The sequence below is a fragment of the Lissotriton vulgaris genome, chromosome 4_1 (assembly GCF_964263255.1).
Source record: "Lissotriton vulgaris chromosome 4_1, aLisVul1.2, whole genome shotgun sequence".
Lineage (NCBI taxonomy): Eukaryota > Metazoa > Chordata > Amphibia > Caudata > Salamandridae > Lissotriton > Lissotriton vulgaris.
Window position 1 is genome coordinate 1,002,260,635 of NC_141691.1, and position 20,040 is coordinate 1,002,280,674.

The 20,040-nt window shown below is 46.9% G+C and overlaps 1 protein-coding gene across 1 annotated transcript in view; it reads right to left on the bottom strand.

Moving 5' to 3' along the window:
- Nucleotides 1-20,040, bottom strand: part of IRX4 (iroquois homeobox 4) — a 105,614-nt gene that overhangs the window by 84,001 nt on the left and 1,573 nt on the right. The window contains exons 2-4 of the mRNA XM_086966892.1: nt 15,338-15,478; nt 11,692-11,943; nt 9,827-9,936 (exon numbers count right to left, since the gene is read on the bottom strand). Coding sequence (XP_086823018.1) covers nt 9,827-9,936; nt 11,692-11,943; nt 15,338-15,382 — 407 coding nt within the window. The 5' untranslated portion in view covers nt 15,383-15,478. The remainder of the gene's footprint in view (nt 1-9,826; nt 9,937-11,691; nt 11,944-15,337; nt 15,479-20,040) is intronic.

Sequence of the window (20,040 nt, forward strand, 5' to 3'; positions counted from 1 at the left end):
CCAGGAAAATCAATCAATTGCATTCAAAGGGAAGACTGCCTGGGCATCAGAGTTTATTGATTAAGTTGCCCTTATAAAACAAACTCCCACTTTAGCAGTTTGTTTTAGAAAAAAAAACATTTGTTCAATGGGGACATATAACTCTCCTATTGGGAAAGTGCAGAGCCCAAAATGCATCTGCCATCTCAGGGCGTACATTATAGGCACTGAGATCCTCAGTAAGCAGGCAGGGTTCGTGAAGTACAGCCAGTGGTCCTCCTCAACGGAGGAAGGCCATGCCTCTGATGACGTAACAGGCTGGTGGGCTACCTGCTGAGGTCTAGTTTACTGTTTAAGAATCTGTTTGTTTGATTTACTGAAAGATCAAGATATTCAATTGACAGAAGTAATGTGCCATAAAAATGTCTTGTAGCACTAAAGTTTGACAGCCATTCATTGCACTACTTTTTTTTTGGGGGGGGGGGGGTGGCTTGCTTCCAAGGCAGCCAAACCAGGTTTCTCTCACTATTGCGGACAATAGCTCTCACTATTGTACCGAACGTGCCTTGTTGTGCGAAATTTACTTCACCTTGAGACACGAGAGTCAATGCTGCGGCAATTCTGCAAGTAGCTATTAGAATCAGTTCCGGCCCAATGGCCTCCACAAGGACAGAAGGAGCTCGGCCTTCTCAGTAGGGTCTAACTCTCCAGTGGGAGAAGAGTGTGTGTGTCATAGCTCAAATCAGGGAACATCGTGGACATCAATACTGTACTGATTCCCGAAGCAGGGAGCGTCCTAAAGCTGCAATTACAGGCCTTCATAGTGTTCCTTGTAATGCCCTTTTAGGAATGGGTCATCATTCAACCAATGAGCAACCATCCAGGGCCAATCCTGATCAACAATAACTCAAAACCAGTTCTTGTTTAACAGCCCAGATGGCACTGGGCATTAGATCCTGTGTGCCCAGTGTTCATTACACAAGATCTTACATGATAGTCAGGACACAAGTCCTAAGCACTTCAAAAATGAGCTCCAAGCCTACCATAGTGTGATCACAAGCCGCTATACCTCAATGTAAAAAAAGCGTGTATGTGACGACCATCTAATCTAGAGGGGAGAGAGTGAGTGAGTTAGTTCTCTCAAATTCAGTAAAAGAAAATTGAAGTGTACAGTAGAAAATGGGTGCAGGTGGGAATTGCTTCTAAACACCCCTGTTATGCTGGGCTGATCTAGATTCTGCCCTTGCTTAATTTTGCTCCACCTTGCATATTTCGTAAAACTGACAGGTGTCATCAATGAATGCAAACCTGTGTCTGCAGGTAGGTTCACCTGGGGTACTATAACCAAGATACATTCAGCGGGTTGAACATGGATCCAGTGCCGTCAGAGAAAAAGAAAGGAATGTAAACGTGTATGCTACAGATCACAAATAATATTTTTTATGACATCTGTAACTTAGACAGCATGGAGATAGTTTCCGGGCTCTCTCCTCATTAAACGAGGGATGGTGGACGTCTTTGTCGTCTTTTGCATACTCGCCATTCTGACAGCCTGGGTAATGTTTGTTTTTTGTCATTTGGGGTAAGCGTTTATATTAGTTAAGACGCGCATGCTATATTCGAATCATACCCTTTGCGTCCACCATTCTCAGCTCGTTTTTCGGATGTGGTTAGTCTATGCTATTTAATAATTGGCATTGCCCTATCATTTGAAATTTCGTGTTTATTTTTCATTTGGGCTAATACCCACATTCTTTGTCTTTCCTTTCCTTTCAAGAACACATGCAGTATTTCATCATTTGAGTTTGGTCGATTTTACATTATTGCGCCTCTCTGAATTCTCCTCCGCTCCTGATCGCTCATACATTAGGTGAGGCCACATTTATCACTATTGGGTTACCATCCAACTACCTCTTTCCCAGTCTGTTGTACCTCTCTCTTGCATCTGTGGTTTTATTTACTATTTTTCTTTCAGGTTATTGCCTTATTTTCTTTTTCTTTGATTATTTTCATTTATTGGATTATTTTGTTCTTTAGTGTATTTGAAATTAGTTCTGGCGTCCCGGGTTCTAAACTGTCTGTATTTTTCTCCTTTCTATCTTAGAGTCTTGAATATAGACTGCTATTGACACTTCCTTTTACATTTGCGGTGATACTCGAACCCACTTACCTGCTACTTTCTTCTTTCAATACCATATTAAAAAGGTGAGATTAGACTATTTTTGTCGCCGTTGCTAGTCTTTATCTATTTGCTTGTATTTTCTCTCACACGCCTTTCTTACTTGGAGTCTCAACTTAGAGAATACCCTTTTAGAAGTATACTTATCAAATTAATCGCTACATTTGGGTTTGCAAGATAGATGGCTTGCTTACATGATCATGTTTAATGGTGCACTAGTTTTCCAATAATGGATACTAGATCCTACTCTATAGAGCCATTCGTTTTTTCAACTGCCATTATAGAGTGTTGTTTCAAAATATATGGACATGTACTATAATTTTTTTGTTTTCTCTTTTTTGGGCATGAAATTCAATATAACTTTGCATATTAGATATAGGTAGCTTTCATGTTAGTGTAGGATATTTACATGCTGTTTGTGTGAATGTTAAATAGCTTTTTGTGTTTGATATATGTGGTTTATATGTGGGGTCTCTATTTCATTGTATTTTCTTCCTGTTTTTTCCAATTGGAGTTTGACTGGTATTATGTTTGGGTCTTATTTTCTTTCATATATGAGTTGCTGTTAAGTATGAGTTTGTTGGGTTATTTGTTATTAATAATTTGAAAAAACCTTTTTTAAATTTCTTCTTAAATGTTGTCTCTAAATGTTTTTAAATGTTTGTTAGACGTTGGTTCAATGTGGTTTTAAAGTCATGTTTTGTCTAGAAAATTACAGCCCTGATGAAGTTCCCACTGGCAAAAAAACAGGAACAAAACGCGTTGGCTGTGTGCCAGTTTTAAAGATTTGTTCAAATAAAATGAAGGGATTTGGAAATGATTTTGACTGCTGCATGTTGACCTTGCAACGTGTGCACCTTCCACTTTCTTTGAAAAGATCACAAATATAAACCTGGGTATTTTTCTGTAATGAGACCTGTTGAATATTTCACTGAGAGATTTGCTAATCTCCAAGTTAAAAGCGAGTTGGAAGTAGGACATCATGAACTGAAAAGTCCGCCTAAATCTACTATTGTTAGAAAAAAACTCAAGTTTGAAAAGTGGCAAAAAGGGAGCAGAGAGGGAGGGCTGAGGTATGAGGTTAGAGACGGTGGGATTGCAAAACTGTGCTACCCATGTGAATGGTATCCTGAAAATGCAGTATTTTTAAACTTTGCAAAAAAGTAGCTCAGTGGGTGAGGGATCTGCTGCATAGACCTGTGTGTATCTTACAGGACAAGGGTTGTAAACTTGCAAGTGGTGATCCAACAGTTCCACACTGGAATTCAATAGAATCAGTGACTCAATTGACTAATTACACTCCTTATTTACATTTCTCAGGTCACGCTTGGTGATATATAGAGAGTCAAAATTAGAGATGTGTTAAGTTAGGTTTTGTCTAAACTCTTCAAGCAGTTGCAAGGAAAGCTTTTATGCTTTGCCATATTTGCATGTAAACTATCACAATTGAGTAGAAATCATTACACATGCATATTTAAAAACTGATATTTGTGAATTGAGAAAATCAAGAAATTCACAAATGTGCCATCACTGCTCAGTATGCTTCTCCATCTCTTCCAGTGACTACTTCGTTATAGCATGGCTCTGTGGATTATCATGTGCTGAATGTAAAATAAGCCCTCTTGTGTTGCAATACAGGCCCTCCTGAGGAGTTGGAATGACACACGAAACAAACAATAGGACGCTGTGAGATAAGAAAACGGTTCTGGGCAGAGCCAACTCCCACTCTGTATATTTTAAAACCACTTGGCTGCTAGGCGTTTCCCCCCCCCCCCTGTGCTGGAAATTGCCATTTTAGTGGCACCATGACGAGCTCAGCTCGTCATCAGCACACGACACCCGTGGGTGATGACGAGCTGAGCTCGTCATCAGCATCGAAGGGGTTAAAGAATTGGTAGCAATAGGTCTGGTTGACGGATCTGCTGTCAAGCCAGACCTAAGTATCACCAAGTGATATTTTTGTTGCCCGCTCGGATTGGCTCGGGAATAACTATTTCGAGATATTTTGCCAAATCCTGGAAGTGACAGATTCTTATGAAAAGCAGGTGGTTGGACACAGCTGTTCGCTTTCAATCCTGCATTCTATCTAATCAGTCAAACGTTTTTTTAACTGAACTTTTGCTAATTTGTGTAATTCTAAACGATGAGCAGTGATTTCAAATGGATTCACCCAGGCCTGTTCCTCATAACTGAACTGGAACAAATGTATTATTCGATTCACTTAGGCCCTAAACTTGCTGGGCTTGCCGTTGTTGCCAACAGACTGTATACAGGGTACATGTAACACTTTAAAAAATAACTCCATACAACTGCATTTTTCGTGATGTTACTTTACAAATTTCCACAACGTCAAACCTTATATCTGTTTTTCTCTACACTCACCACATGGTACATACAGTCAGTGCTCATATAACCCTGACTTGTCCGAGATCTCGCACAGGCCTTAGGCGCTGTGCAGGTAAGAGGGGTGGGGCTGGGTGGGGGTGGGTGTTGGAATTTGACAGTTGACAATGAGGGAAATCAAATGATTTATTTAATTTTCCCCCACCCCAACCCGGCCCCAACGCTCTTACCTGCACACGCCGCTCCTGACAGACCTCCACTCCTCAACTCTTGCTCTATTCCATATAGTTCATGCCGTGCCATGAAGACGTTCAACCTTGCTCTGAACGTTAGAAGCCACGCTCCTGCATTGAGCACCTGAACACCAGTAACGTGAACAGAAGGACAGACTCCAAGCATACAGACAGTGATCGATGGATGCGTGGGTGGGTGTGTAGGTGGAAGGGTGGGTACATAATTATGAGGTGAAGACAGGGCTTTAAGTGTGATAAAAAACTGGGGGGTCACTCAAAGGGGCGTGCCCAATATAATAAAGGGCGTGGCTTAAGAACACGTAAGCCAAAAATCTGTGATTTAGCATAGTGTGCCGCCCGACTTGTATCTTGCTGTTTCTGTCATTGCATACAGATATATGATACAAGTAGCATCATACCTACAAGTCAGGACTATTGGCTTTGTCAATGGTTGTTGGTTGCATAAGATAAATAAGCAGCAACTATGGTTTGTATATTACATTGAAAAAGCTTCCACTTGAAGCCCTGGTGACTCCACAAAAATGTTGCTGCTCCTGAGTAGCTGCAGCCCTAGCATATTTTGTCAGACCAGCCCCATGTCAAATGTAGCGAGTGAGCCAGCCAGCCACAACTATGCAAGAGGGGTTTGGGAAGGAGTCCACCTGTCCAAGAAAATGTTTAAATACATTTTCAAATATGATGCATTTTACAATCATTTTTCTTTATAGAACCTTGCCCAATTTATTGAATGAATGGACAGATATTGGCGACAGGACTGCATGGTGAAAAAAAAATACTTGGATGGTGAGGAATGGCCAGATTAATCAATTCAAGAACGAATGACAATGAATAAGGACTTTTAGCTACATGGAGCAAATGGTTTCAATGCACTGATACAGGGTAGGTTCTGTGAATTTCATTTTGGCTTCTGCATTAAAACATCACCCTCTTGTGAAACACAGTTCACTGATTTAGCACCTAAAAGAATTAAACACAAAGCATTAACCTTTTGCTCCAAAACGAAAGAGAGAAAGAGATAACCAAGTTGTGCCTAAATTGTACAATGTAAAACCAAAAAAAGTACCTCTATCCTGGCTTCCACTTGACCACACTACCTTTTACACAGTACTCCTTTACCTCATGTCAGAGACCCTCGAAACACAAGTGCTGATTTCTGAGCATCCATGCAAGAAAATATAACTCTGTGCTAATTAATTATCACCGCAGAGAGAATTAGTTGGATACACCCTTATTCCTAGGGTCAGAAGATGAAGCAAGCTCTGTGGACTCCAGGCACTGCATCAGCAGAGAGGATAAATGATGAGCTAAGAGACCTGTCCACGTTTGTCTGACACAAAATTGAGCAAGTTCCAAACGTGGGAATTCCTCAGAATAATTATTATTTGTACGCAAGTGGTGATTCGAAGAAGGGAACAATTACACTCCGATTATTTCCAGGCGTCCGTTTTGAGGATGATGAGTGGTTCACTGGCCACACCATGAAACGGTTAGTCTGTGCAGAGCACGTTATTGATGTTTTAATGCAAGTGGTGATATTAGTGCACTAATTAGTCCACTAATGTGGTATTTCAAAACATACCTACTTAGTACTAGAGCTGGTGCCTTTCATGATTGAGTAATAAGAACTTAGCAAAAAGGTGTGTACATTCACACCCTTCCATCCTATGCCCCCAGGAAGAGAAGAATGCTGTAAAGGTGAAAAGGAGGTAAGACAGGATTGTGCTAATAGCCTTCAAAAATGAGTGTAAACACTGCATCCAGCAGTTGATTTAAAACCACAAGGCAGTACAGATACAAAGCACTGTGAGGCAATTAAAACAAGTATTGGTATGTTGTTGAACTAGTACATAACTCGTAGTTACATCATGGTTAAATCAACTGCATTTGAGCCAAGCGCTGGAAATGAAGGGGATCCATGTGGATTCCAAATCTGGCAGCTATTATTGAGCAGAACTGAAGCTGGCCTCAATAAAATGTGCTTATCTTGCGCCAGTGCAATTTTCCCACACGCGGACACTCTCACGGTGCCTGCACCTGTCTGCTCTGATCTGCAAGAGCGGAGGGAGGACTCTTACTTTCCGTTCCAGATGGGCCCAACACATATACCTCAAAAGGCCATCAAAAGGCCTCTGGTTCCAGAGTCACCCTTTAGGGGGCTTTCTGGAACCTAACAGCTTGATGACATGGAAACAAAGGTACACAGATTGTCACATCACAAATTTCTGACAAATCAACTTTCATTTGAAAGTAGGGTTTTGAGTTTTCCAAGGTCTGTATGTAAACAATATTCATGCATTGTACTCGATCAGATATATCTGTCTATATGCTTAATTGCCCTACTAAGTTCTTTCCAACTAACAATTTTTAGCCACATTGAAATAATGAAAGATTGAGGAAAAACAGTAAGGGTCTTCGCTTAGCCTTGCAGTTTGCATGCAGCTGTTTCATGCTGGTTCATAACTCATTGAGGTACATTACAAGGAATAAAACATGTGACCTGTAAGTGGGTAACACAAGGACCTCTGCTTTAAAAGCAGTAACACACTGTGCTGACTACATAAAACACAAACCTGTGACTTACATGGTGCACAAGATGCTTTGCAGAAGGCACACTAACGCCCCGTGCTATTGTATCATGAATCAAAGATGTGACTGGATTTTATCCAGATTTCTGTAGAAGTGCATTAAGCACCAGAGATATCTTGCAGTTATATCTTGGAAATCCCTGGACCCACACTGATCTCTACAACAGGTGATTTAACCCATAAGATATTTTAAAATGCAGTCTGTTTGTAACCAAGTCAGTCAGAACAGATTTACTATCACATTTGTCCTTCTTGTAAATTACCTTTGGACAGAGATTTTAAAATGTAAATGTTAACTTTAATTTCAGACTCTCCTCCTCATGACTCCACCCTTCATGACTTGATCCTCTTTCTACTGCTACCCACTAACTCCCCGTAGATGACATCCCATAGTAATTGTTCTCATTCTCAGCACTGCTTAAACCCATGTACTATTCTTAATGATTCTCCCATGCACATTGTTTTGCACTGGCATTTAAGCACAGGCTGCAAGCTTATGGTAGCTCTGTATGAAAAACTGCAGCAAATGCAATAGGCGATTTATCATACGTGTGGCAGGTGCTCAAGTAAAACCGAAGGCTTCTGTGGCTCCGACTCAAAGGCTTCGATAAGCCTGTTAGTGGTGGACACTAAACATTGGGGATGTTCCTACTACACATCTGAGATTAGAGAGGTAGTGCCTTCCCACCTGGGGTGTAAGTTCCCATGATGTTTGGTCTGTGCCTCCACTCATTCATCAATCCATGCATTAACTCATTGTGCTAGGATAGGGACAAGCATGTCCCATTGCTCATATACTATTGTCAACAATTAAACATTTCTGTTTCTAAATCCATTTCCCTGTCTATATATTCTAAGCATGCATTCTTTTTTCCAGTAATCCATGCATCCACTGATCAATCTGATACATATTTCACAAGCAAGTGCAGTTGTCTCCCCTTTCCTCCACACCGTGTGCACGTATCCTGTCTGTTGTACTCTGTCTACATGCATGTTGTTGAGTCCAATTGCAGGAGACAGAGCTTAATGTGTGCTGGTGGTTGCAGGTGGTCAGCAACTGCTCTCATTATAGGTCTTGCCTGAGATAGCACATGCACTGCATGCCTTCTCGCTTGGATGAGAGGTTGTATACAACAAGGATCTTGCAGCTGGTTTATATCTCAACATTTGTTGGCTAGCCACTATTATTTGCTACCTTCTAGTTTGCTAGTGCATGCTGGCTTCACTCCTATTCTTTAAACTTGAGCATAGACCATATTTCAATTGCTTCAGCTGGATTGCTCTCCTTCTGCAAAGGATATAGGCAGGGCTTTAAGTGGGCCGGGTCTCAAGGGGTCTGAGCACCGGCAGTTTTTTTGGGGGGGCCTCGAAACGGGTCTCTATCGGGCTCTGTTTTGAGCCCTGACACAGGCAGGCCGTTTTTTTTCCCGGACTGCAATGACCGCTGTTTGCTGTCACTGCAGTCCGGAAAAAAAGTGTCATGGCTCAAAACAAAGCCTGATAGAGACCCGTTTCGAGACAGCACCAGGCACATGGAAGTGCGCTGCTCACACTGCTCACTTCTCAGTAGTAGAGAAGTTACAGCATGACGTCATGCCAGGGGAGCGTTGTGTGGGAAGGGAAATCCTTTCAGAGTCATTTTCTTTCTGGATTTCCCTTCTCTTTCTGAAACTCAGGAGCAGCAACATTGTGGTAGGGTCATCAAGGATTTAATTGGAAGCTTTGTCAATATTATATACAAGTTATAGTTGAAGCTTATTTATCTTCTGCAAGTAATAACCATTGACAAAGCCAATATTACGTACTTATTGTAGGTATGATGTTACTTGTATCAAATATCTGGATGCAATGACGGAAACAGCAAATTACGAGTCAGGCAGCACACTATGCTAAGCACAGATTTTTTGCGTAAGTGATTTAAAGCCACGCCCCTAATTACACTGGCCACGCCCCTTTGAGAGACCCCCCAGTTTTTTCATCCCACTTAAAGCCCTGGATATAGGTGTCACATTTGAGGTGATTGGCTCTGACAATGCCTTTGTTCATGCTCTACAGCATGGGCATAGCCGACTTTGGCAATGTTGCTGTTTACCAGTGTGGTTGCTGTGCAGCTGGCTAAAACTAATAAAGATAATACAAAGAGTATGATGCATCCAGTGCTAAAGCACTTTTAAAAACAAAAGCACATTACTGGTGGCTGTGTCATAGAACGTCTTAAAATGAGTTTAAGCCATGCTGCATTGGCGACAAAACATTGCCAAAGGCAATAGCTCATGGCAATTGCATAGGCAAGACCTATTGGCTTTGCCATTGCTTGTTGGGGACTGGGATTTATGACTCATCATCAGGCTAGTTGGCCTTAGTATTCGGCAACATTGGCATTTAGCAGTAGTGATCTCTGCCCCTAAGAAAGCCTTTGCACCCTTGCCCTTATATTTGTATAATGGAAGCCGTGTGTGCCCGGCGCGTGGCCCCATGCCTCTTACCTGTCATACTGGTACTGGCTCAGCGTGTGGTCGTAGGGGTAGTAGGCCGCTGCCGCCTGGGTGATGCCCGCGTGTGCTGAACCGCCACCGTCCTTGGAATCGAAGGTGTTCTGCAAACACAGAGACGAGGCACGTTTTAAAAGGAATCTGTCGGCAATGGCCCTTACAAGCAACGGAAACAAGTGCACCAACAAAAGCAGAGCCCCTACTGGTGCCCAGGGGAGGAGCTTGGACGGGATGCTGCCGAGCAGGAAATAAATGCTCTGCCGTGTTTTTGAAATGTTTTGGGGGGCTTGAGCCTTGGCAGAGGGAGCTTGAGCGCTTTACAACAGAACCGGTGAACGTTAAAAAATGTTGGTGGGCGCTTAGACATTAAGTGGTGTCCAGAATCACAATATTGAATGGAAGTCCGATTCGGACCTGCTTCCCCATGTTCCAGGGTAGGCAGCTCTGGGCACTAGGCCACATCTCCTCAGCCATCAAAGGTACACAGATTTACCGAATGTTTAGCTACATTTAGGTTAAAAATCAAACAGAAGTAATATTAAACTAAGTACAACTAAACGACGTATAAGGGATTTGACTTTATACATGTGCCCAAACATCTGAAATCAGAGGTTTGCGTCAACAGAAAATGAAAAATGCTTAGACAACAACTTCTCCATTACCCGAACAACGCCCACTCCCCCCCCCCCCCCCCCCCCCCCGCAAACCTCTTCACCTGGGTCCGCGCCATATTCCATCCGTCAATTAAACTTCGTGTATTAGTTCGCAGCAGTTGTTCTGGTCGTGTGTGGGAGACAGCGTGTTTTTCTTTGACGACTCGCCCCTCAGCAGGCAAGTCACTACTTCGCTGTCCCATCTTTGTTTATTTCCCACACACTGCGCGCCTTAGAAATGACCTTCTGCCCGGAACCTTTCCCCCCTTTACAAGCTCGCGTTACATTTTCAGCACCTTGAACAGCGTCCACATATGGACGTCATATGGCGGGGCCTTTTGAAGGAACACATGGATTGAATGAAAGATGGCGGATGTTGTATAGTTTGAGGGACCTCGGAGTTCACATGATGAACCACTACAAAAAAGTGACAAGCTGAATACCGGGACCCTCCTCGTGCAGCCCAGATCAGACGGGGTGAATGTCTTGAAGGCCCCCACTCCCCCCCCCCCCCCCCCGCATGCAGTGTGTGTGTGCGTGACATCAGCGCACCCTGTGGGGGGCACTCCTTGTGCAGCTGACTTGGCAGTGGGTGAATCTCTTGCAGTGGTTCCCCGGCCCTACTCAGTCAGATTGTGTGTGTGTGGGGAGGGGGGAGGGGGAGGGCTCTTGCAGCTCTGACCTGGCACCGGGTGTCACTCTTGCAGTGGCCGTCTTATCGCATATATGGAGCCTCCCCGTAATGCTGCAGAATATGCAGTGAGTCTGCGGCCTCATCAACCTGCAGGGATAGTCTAGCGGCTCAGATCCAGTGAAAGTGTCGCAGATGGTGCATCGTGTTAGCTGGCAGTGAGTGTGTCTCACTCACTCTGTTCAGCTGGTACCCCTATCTGGATGCAGTGAAGTCCCCGCCTCAGCCCTCCCTGCAGGGCTGTGCTGGCAGCTCAGATCTAACTCTCTGCGAAAGTGTCACAGTTCATGCCCCATGTCTGCATGGAGCGAGTGTGGGGGCTCGTGTATGACACACTCTGTGAAGTGTGACATCTGATGCCCCTGCATGCAGTGATGCGCGCGGCCTTTGCCAGCCCCTCATTCCTGTACTGGAGACTCAGAGTTGGCACACGGTGTGGCTCTCCCTCGAGCGTGCCCGGCCTCCTCACACCCCGTGGCGCTCCCCAGTAGCGGTGCACGCACCCCCATACTTACCAGAGAGTAGAAGGCGGGCGCCTCGGCGCCGTAGGTCACGTAGTTTCCGTAGCCCTGCGCCGTGGGGTAGGGGCTGCCGTAGACCCCCAGGGCGGCCGCCGAGGTCAGCTCGTGGCGAGCCGTGGCCAGCAGACGGCTCTCATACACCGGGCAGTAGACGGGGGTCTGCGCCGAGGCCCCGGCCCCGGCCTCAGACAGGCCTCGGCCGCCGGACTCGCAGCAGGTGGTCAGGGAGTTGGTGGTCATCAGGAACTAGAGGGGAAGAGAGAGAGAGTGTGGCGTGAAGGGAGAGCGGAGACATGGCTTGAGCGAGAGAGCACCCTACTGACACACTCAGAGAGGAGAGACGGGTGCTAAAGCAGGGGTAGTCCTCAGATAACTCTCTGGAGCAGTCAGGCTGGGGGGCTCCGAGGGGGCGAGCAGGCGAGAGGCAAGAGGGGGGGGGGGGTGCTGGGTGAGATCAGAGGGGCGCATTCAGCGAGAGCACACTGGCACACTCGGGCATGAGGGGGTGGGGGTAAGACCAGAGAGCGCCATGGAGCAGATCCCGGGTGAGTCTCACTGGGACAGCAGAGGAGGGCAGGAAGAGGGTGAGAGAGAAAGGTAGCGCGGCAGCCACGAAGAGACTGCCAGAGAGAGGGGCTCAGGTGGCAGAGACAGCAAGAGGGAAGAGAGAGGGTGCGGGGCTGCACTGAGAGCACACCGGCCACGGCAAACTCGGACAAGAGGAGGGGCAGAGAGGGCCCCCGAGGCATGCAGCAGCGGCGGTGTCACACTTGGGCAGCGAAGAGGGCGGAGAGAGAGAAGTTGGGAACAGAGGTGTGACAGTCACTGGAAGATTGCCAGAGATGGGGAGAGAGGGGTGCGAGTGACGGGGCAGAGAGGGGTTAAAGCAGCAACACGCCACAGGTCGGTGGCACTGACACACCTGGACAGCTGATGAAGGGCGAGGCAGAGTACTGGGTGCGGAGGGGTGGGGGTGCGGATTTCATGAGCGAGAGTGTTAGAGCAGAGGTGTTGTCCCAGACACAGCGGGCACTCGTGCAGAAGAATAGGGCAGAGAGGAGAAAATAAGGTGTGGTTTGCACCTAGAGGTCACTGTCAGCACACACTCGTTAGCACAGGGCGTCCAAGGGGTTAAAGAAAGGCGTTAGAAGCCAGCATAATAATCTCACTGGTAGAGAGACGAGGACAGATGGGGCAGGGAGAGGGTGAGAGGAGATGTGTGGTCTGACGCACAGTGGGGGCTTTCTAGCACACTCATGCTGCTGAGGTTAGAGAGGGTCTAGTTAGAGAGGGTCTAGAGAATAGAGAAGAGGGTGCAGGAGAAGCTGACAAGCGGGGGGGGGGGGGGGGGCAGAGATGCGGTTAGAACTGACACATGTCCTGCGGGGAGGGGGCACGGGGAAGAGGGAGACGGGGGAGCAGCGGGGTGGCCTCCAGCGAGGACTCACGGCCGGGGAGGAGACAGGCGAGAGTGCCAGGGAGAATAGATGAACACTGACCGAAACCCTGAGGTTACTGCCAGCGACATACTAGGGGAAACAGAGAGGGGGAAGGGGGCTGGAGTGAGGCCTAGAGCAGAGTTCAGTGGTGCTAACACTCTAGTCAGACTGAAGATGGGGGCTCGGGGGTCTGAGGTCAAACTGAAGATGGGGGCTCGGAGGTCTGAGGTCAGCCTGAAGATGGGGGCTCGGAGGTCTGAGGTCAGACTGAAGATGGGGGTTCGGAGGTCCGAGGTCAGCCTGAAGATGGGGGCTCGGAGGTCTGAGGTCAGCCTGAAGATGGGGGCTCGGAGGTCTGAGGTCAGACTGAAGATGGGGGCTCGGAGGTCTGAGGTCGGCCTGAAGATGGGGGCTCGGATGTCTGAGGTCAGACTGAAGATGGGGGCTCGGAGGTCTGCGATCACAGACCTGGCATAAAGGGGGGGGGGGGCACAGTGAGACTAACACACTTCGACAGTTGGGAGCTGCACAGAGAGGGCGCGATCAGAGTCGTGGCCTTCAGTGAGAGAGCTGACCGGTACAAAGGGAAGTGCTTGGAAGCGGCTAGAAGCACGCAACGAAGGTCATAGGCACATTAACACGGACACATGGATAGAGAAGAAGAGCATAATATGAGCTCGCTGGTACTGACACTCGGACACGGGTTCAAGGCGCCCACAGCAGGAGCTCACTGACACACTGGGAGAGGGAGAGCAGAAAGGAGTCCTGGTGGAGGCAGCGTCGATGCTGCTGATACACGGGACAGCAGAAAGAAACACGGGAGAGGTGCGGAGGGCAGAGCTCATTCGCACTGATACAAAAATAAGGTGTGGGGGGAATGAGAGGGGACTGAGAGGGAAGATTGGATCATTATACTAGGATCATTAAATATAGTGGGGAAATATGGCAGAGGATGTGTCGGTTAGAATCAAAAAGTGTTTGCAAGATTCACAGAAAATGTTCAGGTAGCCAGAAAGGCGTGTATGCTGGTGTGTGTGCTATTTAACTTTAAATGTGTACCTGCAGCTATGTGCATCAGTGCGCATCATTGTATATGAACTGCAGTATTTACATATGTGTGTGTACCTGTTGAATTGTTCTTGTGTGATTGCCTGCATTTGTGAATATGTTTATATCTGTGGAAGAATGTGTGTTTGTTCGTCAAAGATACTGTTTTAGTGTGTGTTTAATAGCTGCATCTCTTTATGGGTAGATTTGTGTTTCTTCCCTCAAGCGAGCCTGTAGCTGTGTGGTTTTCTACTTACGCGTGCTGTCTCCGAGTACGTGTATTTCTGAGCGAGAATGTGATGTTTGTGGGACAAGAGCTGTTTCTATCTGTGGCACTGTCATTGTGTGCTGGTGGGTGTCTCGAAGTGTCTCTATTTCTGTATTTACTGCTGTATGTGCTTATCTGAGTGAATCTCTATGTGCAATTGTGTGTTACTTTAAGTGGGTCTCTATCGGTGTTTGTATCTATGCATGTTTAATGCATGCAAACCACACATATGCACTCATGCACTCTGTCAGCTATATGAGTCATACACCGAAGCCATAGAAACACACGCTTGTCAGTGACATATAATTACTGTATGCACTTTCAGCTCTTTTAGGCCCCAGGACTTAAATTGCAATAAATAACCCTTTAGAAAAGAAAGAAATACTTCAAAATGCACCTTTAGGCTACCACAGGCCAGGCCACCCCACCCAGACAAATCTGGATGGCCTCTTTCCGAATTATTTTTTTTGTGTTACATGTGAACAAAAAACAAAGCATGCAGGGCTGGGGACTCAACCAGTCCTCCTCATGTACCACCCCCCTCCTTCTGACTCCCACTCTTTCCCAGGTTCCCACTATCCCTTCTGACTCACCCACTCCTCCTCAGGCACCCTCTCCCTCCTTCCTACTCACCCACTCCTCTTCAGACACCCTCTCCCTCCTTCTAACTCACCCACTACTCCTCAAACCCCCTATCCCTCCTTCCTACTCACTCACTCCTCCTCAGGCACCCTCTCCCTCCTTCTGACTCACCCAGTGCGTCTCATGTACCCTCTCCCTGCCTCTGGCTCACGCAGTCTCCCGGGTACCCTCTCCTTCTTTCTGACTCGCCCAGCCCTCCTCAGCCTCCACCCAACCCTGCGATCAGCCCCCGTGGCCGCCTTACCTGCGGTGCCGAGGAGTAGGGGTATCCGAACTGGGGGTAGGACATGGTCCGGCGCCAGGATCCGAGGAGAGTCGTCTGTTGTGCGCCACCGCAGCCGTCTCTGTGCGGAGGCCACTGGAGCGCGCCGAGGCCTCCCGGCCGCTTATAGGAGGAAGCAGAACACCATCTTTAATTTATTTACACGCAGCCCAAACTTTTTTTCCCCAAAGACAACGCGAGGGAGGGAGGGGGAGGCCGGTGCGCACGGTTCTGTTTTGTACAATGAGAAAGCGCCAGGAATACAGACGGGTCTGCAGAACTGAAGCATAACAATGGGAACACATAAAAACACATCTTTAAGTTTACAGAAAATGACCGAAAAAACACTCCCAGCCCCGCCTCAGAGGCATCTTTTCCTAAACATCCCCTCATGCTTCGTAAGCTGCGCCCTCTTCGATGTGCTAAGCTTGTCACAGTTATGTTTCATATTTTTGGGGTGGAATGCTCAATTTTGGGGCACGACACGAACTGGCGCCGCGGGGAGTCACGGGACAGAGCATGTGGCCCCCGTTATTGGCGCCAAAGTGACTGCGGACGTGCATTTGATTTCTTAGCCTCTCCCTCGACCCAACTAATGATTTTCTCCTTTACTCACTGAAGGATGGAGAGCGCTTTTAATTAGAAATTAATTAATGAGCAGCCGCTTCTTCCCTCCCCGCTGCTATAATTAGTCTCAATTACAAATGAGACATGTGAAGGGGACACGCGAGTGAGTGCGTTTAAGACTTAATCAGGAGTAAAAACGTGGCACTAACGGGGCCATAAAGAACCTGGAGTGGGGAGACTCCGGGAACTGCAGCAGGCGCCGCGCCTCTAGGCGCATACCGGAACATAGCGACCGGTGAGGAAACGGGACTTTTTACAGTTCGAGCGAGAGGGGAAGCCGCCCTAGTTGGAGTCCCGATGCCAATTCCAATATGCACTTAAAAACGAATGGTTTACACTTTATTACACATTTCAGTCGAGCAGTTACTAATGGGTTTTCAGGGATGCAGCTGAGAAATATAGCTTTTTGCACCTTGTATTACATATGTCCACAGTTGCAAAAAAGTATCTTCTACTCGTTTTGATTTAGACATTGAATTCCATGCACCATTTTAGATAAACATTTAGAGGAGGTAACTCATAAAAAATATATATATGCATTGCTGCACCTATTCATTAAATGCGACGAAATCCGTTTCACGGCTGATGGGCCATGTACACATCATTTGTAACTGGTCAACTACAATCTTCCGCAGGACACTGTGAAATGCAACATCTCAGTATTTTAACTGCATCCAGGTGATCGCTGCCGGGCTTTGCATATCCAAGTGCCAAAACAGTTTATCCCAAATGCTCCTAGCAATAAAAAGTACCCGACTTCCGCAGAACGGCCAAACACCTGAACGCTTTAAGGTGTAGTTTTTTTCTTCTTTACTATAGGTAAACGGATTCCAGAGAGAAGCTATAAATATTTAGTGTTCTCGGCGCCGGGCAGAGGGAGCGCTTCTCCTGTCAGCACACAATTATAAACAGAGGATTTCATGATATATATATAAAAAATGATGCAGGGGGTCAGGTGTGAATGAGGAATCCCGGGAAGCTCGGCGTGGACCCATGCCTAAATGATAAACAAGCACTTCTAACAACCACACACCGAGGGGCTTTCGGGGAAAAAAACACAAAAGATGAAAAAACATCACCTTTCTGCACTTTACCCCGAGATTATAGTACATTAGACACCATGCGCCGGGAAAGGGGGGATACAGACAGAGGAGAACCAGCATTGCCTTCATTTATGACCTGCAGTTCGCTTCCTTTTAATAACGTTTTCCATTCAATTGAATTTCCTGGGATTGTAGTCTCCGCTAACACCCAACCGTATTTAATTTAACGCTTTCTTTGCATGCTGTGCAATAGCAACTGTGGAAACTAGACACCAAGTCACGTTTGCTAAAAGTCACTGGAAGCAGAATATGTACAGAACCATGTAAATGCATTGTATTTACACGCACACACACACGCACCACCACCGTACCACAACAACCGTACCATTTGCATTGGCTACTTTTCTGATGCCTCTTAGCTTGGGAGGCACCTCAGTGGGTTGCGCACTGGCTGCCCAACACCCATGTCCAATGGGCAGTTTCAGGACAAATCCCAACGAGCCAAGAGAGCATTTATTTGTTGGGAAGCCGAAGACCAAACTAGTTTCGGAATAGATGACAATAATACCTGCTGTGCTCAGTGCCTCGAGGCCACACGGAGCTCGAAAGCGCTGCAGCTACCGACCATATGTATTCTTCTGTACTCTATTGTCGCTGCCCTTCCGAAGTGAACAAAACGTGACCCGTTTTGTCGCACTAAAACTTGTAACTAAGGCGGCAAGATGCCATTCAGCCGGTGACGCACATGAGCTTTACTGTCGCGCAAAAACATTATTATCAGCGCCATGAAGTTTCTTAAGTGCGTTGTGAAACTTAATATTTTTATTTGGGGGGTGGGGATCGGCGAAGGAGACCACCGGCCACTGCACACCGGAGCCTCGGCTCTGGGCGCCTCACGGGAGGCGCGTGGCGCAGCATTCTTTGGCACGCGCGTCCCCCGGGGGATGGGTTGGTACACCCCGCGTGCAGACTAGCTTTGAGGAGGGGAGGTGCGCGCGCACGTGCAGCGCCCGGGGGCATTCTCTAATTAATGATGAGGACCCCCCACTCCCGCCCCAGCTGCGGGGCTCGGCCCCCTCGGGGCCGCCTCCCTCCGCTGACAGCTCGGTTGAGGGTGATTGATGACTGCCCCGAGACCACGCAGCACACCGGAGAGTGTCCGCGCCGTAATTGCTTTAATTTACAGATGCGCAGCGCACGTGTCCCTGATTGAGTCACCGCGCGGCAGGCGGCCGACCAGGGCGCCCGCCCCCGAAAGCAAGTGCAGGTACAACATGTGTAGGGACTGTGCAGCAGGGGCGGGCTGCATAGACATGCGTTCCTAAAGGCACGCCATTTTACACTGTGATGCCTTAGACCAGGACACCGCTTCTGTTACTGCTTCCCCCATGGCCCTCATCTGAACCAAAATAGGACCCCAAACTACATAGCGTATCTAGGAGCTCCTGGGTGCTTGGACTTTGTAGAAGACAAGGCGCCCCCGACACGGGCCTAAAAGCCTCCTTCTGCATTCGAAGGCCGATATCTCGTGTGTTTTTTTTTAAAGAAAAGGGTGGCTCTGCATTCCTCCCTGGGATGAACCCGAATTGTGATTTTGTGCTGCGTCAATACCAGGTCATGAAATTACTGACTTCATCGTTGGGGTGCCACTGGGCGGCAGATGTCCTGTGGGCACAAGCGGCTGGGCATAAAGTCACGCCTGCAAGGTCGACTCCACACCAGTACATCCATCTCCATGCAACTTTGTGCATCTCGCTGTGCTAGTGAACACTGACAACCTCAGGCGTGGTGCAAGTTAACTCTCAAACCATGAACACTTTTTTGTGAACCGACACCCTGCGCCCTCCTTGTGTTAGTGAACCCGCACACGTTGCCCCTCCTGACCAGTGTGGCCAGGTGGTACTCGTAAACACTCATAGGTGAGGAGGGTCAACCCTCCTGATGGCCTTGTACTCGTGAACACACTTTGTGGCCTTGTACTACGTGTGAACACACTTCGTGGCCTTCTTACACTAGTAAACACTGGCACGTGTGGGCTTGTTGTACACGTGAACAATCCCACCCAGTGGTCTTGTTGTACTAGTGAATACTCACACCTTGGGGCCACAGTGAAACACAAATTGTGGTCTCTTTGTACTTGTGAACACCGACATCTTGATTTGATGGCTATTTTCACGGTATGCATACTTTGCCCACTGAACATAATCGGCCAGGCCATAACGGCCTTCAATTTGGTGGCGTAGCTTCCATTTGGTGCAGCAGGTTCAGTGGCACCGGGATCAGAAGCCCGAGGGGGCAGCTGTACCATGAACATTGCTGCATTTCACAGTTCAGACAGGAGGGCATTTCCTCCCTTTTAAATGGGCCCAAGACACAATGGCTACGCCAATACTTCTAGTCGCATTAAACAGCGCTAGAGTTTGCAAAGTATTCAAACTTACATGGAACAAAGCATGTGAGACCCTTTTCACAATCAACTAGTATTATCTGTGCACTCTGCTTGAACGATGAGACCTAAAACACAAAAGGTCGAGGACATTTTAACAACGTTAAAAGAGTTTCCGTAGAGTATTTAGAAATAATTTCCGAACACACTTCAGTCTTTGGGTCTGGACATATAACTGACGTGAAATATTAGATTTGTCTATGAATGCACTAATTCGTGGAAACGGGGCACACTATATTGGGATTTTACTCATAAAATTCAAAGTGATAAATAGTTTCTCATTGAATTAAAAAAGTGGCACATTATTAACCTTATATTGGCAATGTTTCCACAAGAAACGTTCTGTGGATCTGCCTCACTACCCTCTTCCAAATGTAAATATCTTTTAAATAGAAAAGTTAATACGTTTAAAGTGTGTCTAGGTGCGACACTTCTACTTCACGAGAAGTATAATTCGAGCATGCCTGGATAGTAAAAGTAACAAATAAAAACAAGAATGGCTCGTGACAGTAGTACTGACAACTTCGGGAAGTTTTGAAGAGCGGTCAAACTAATTTTGCATCGAGCGC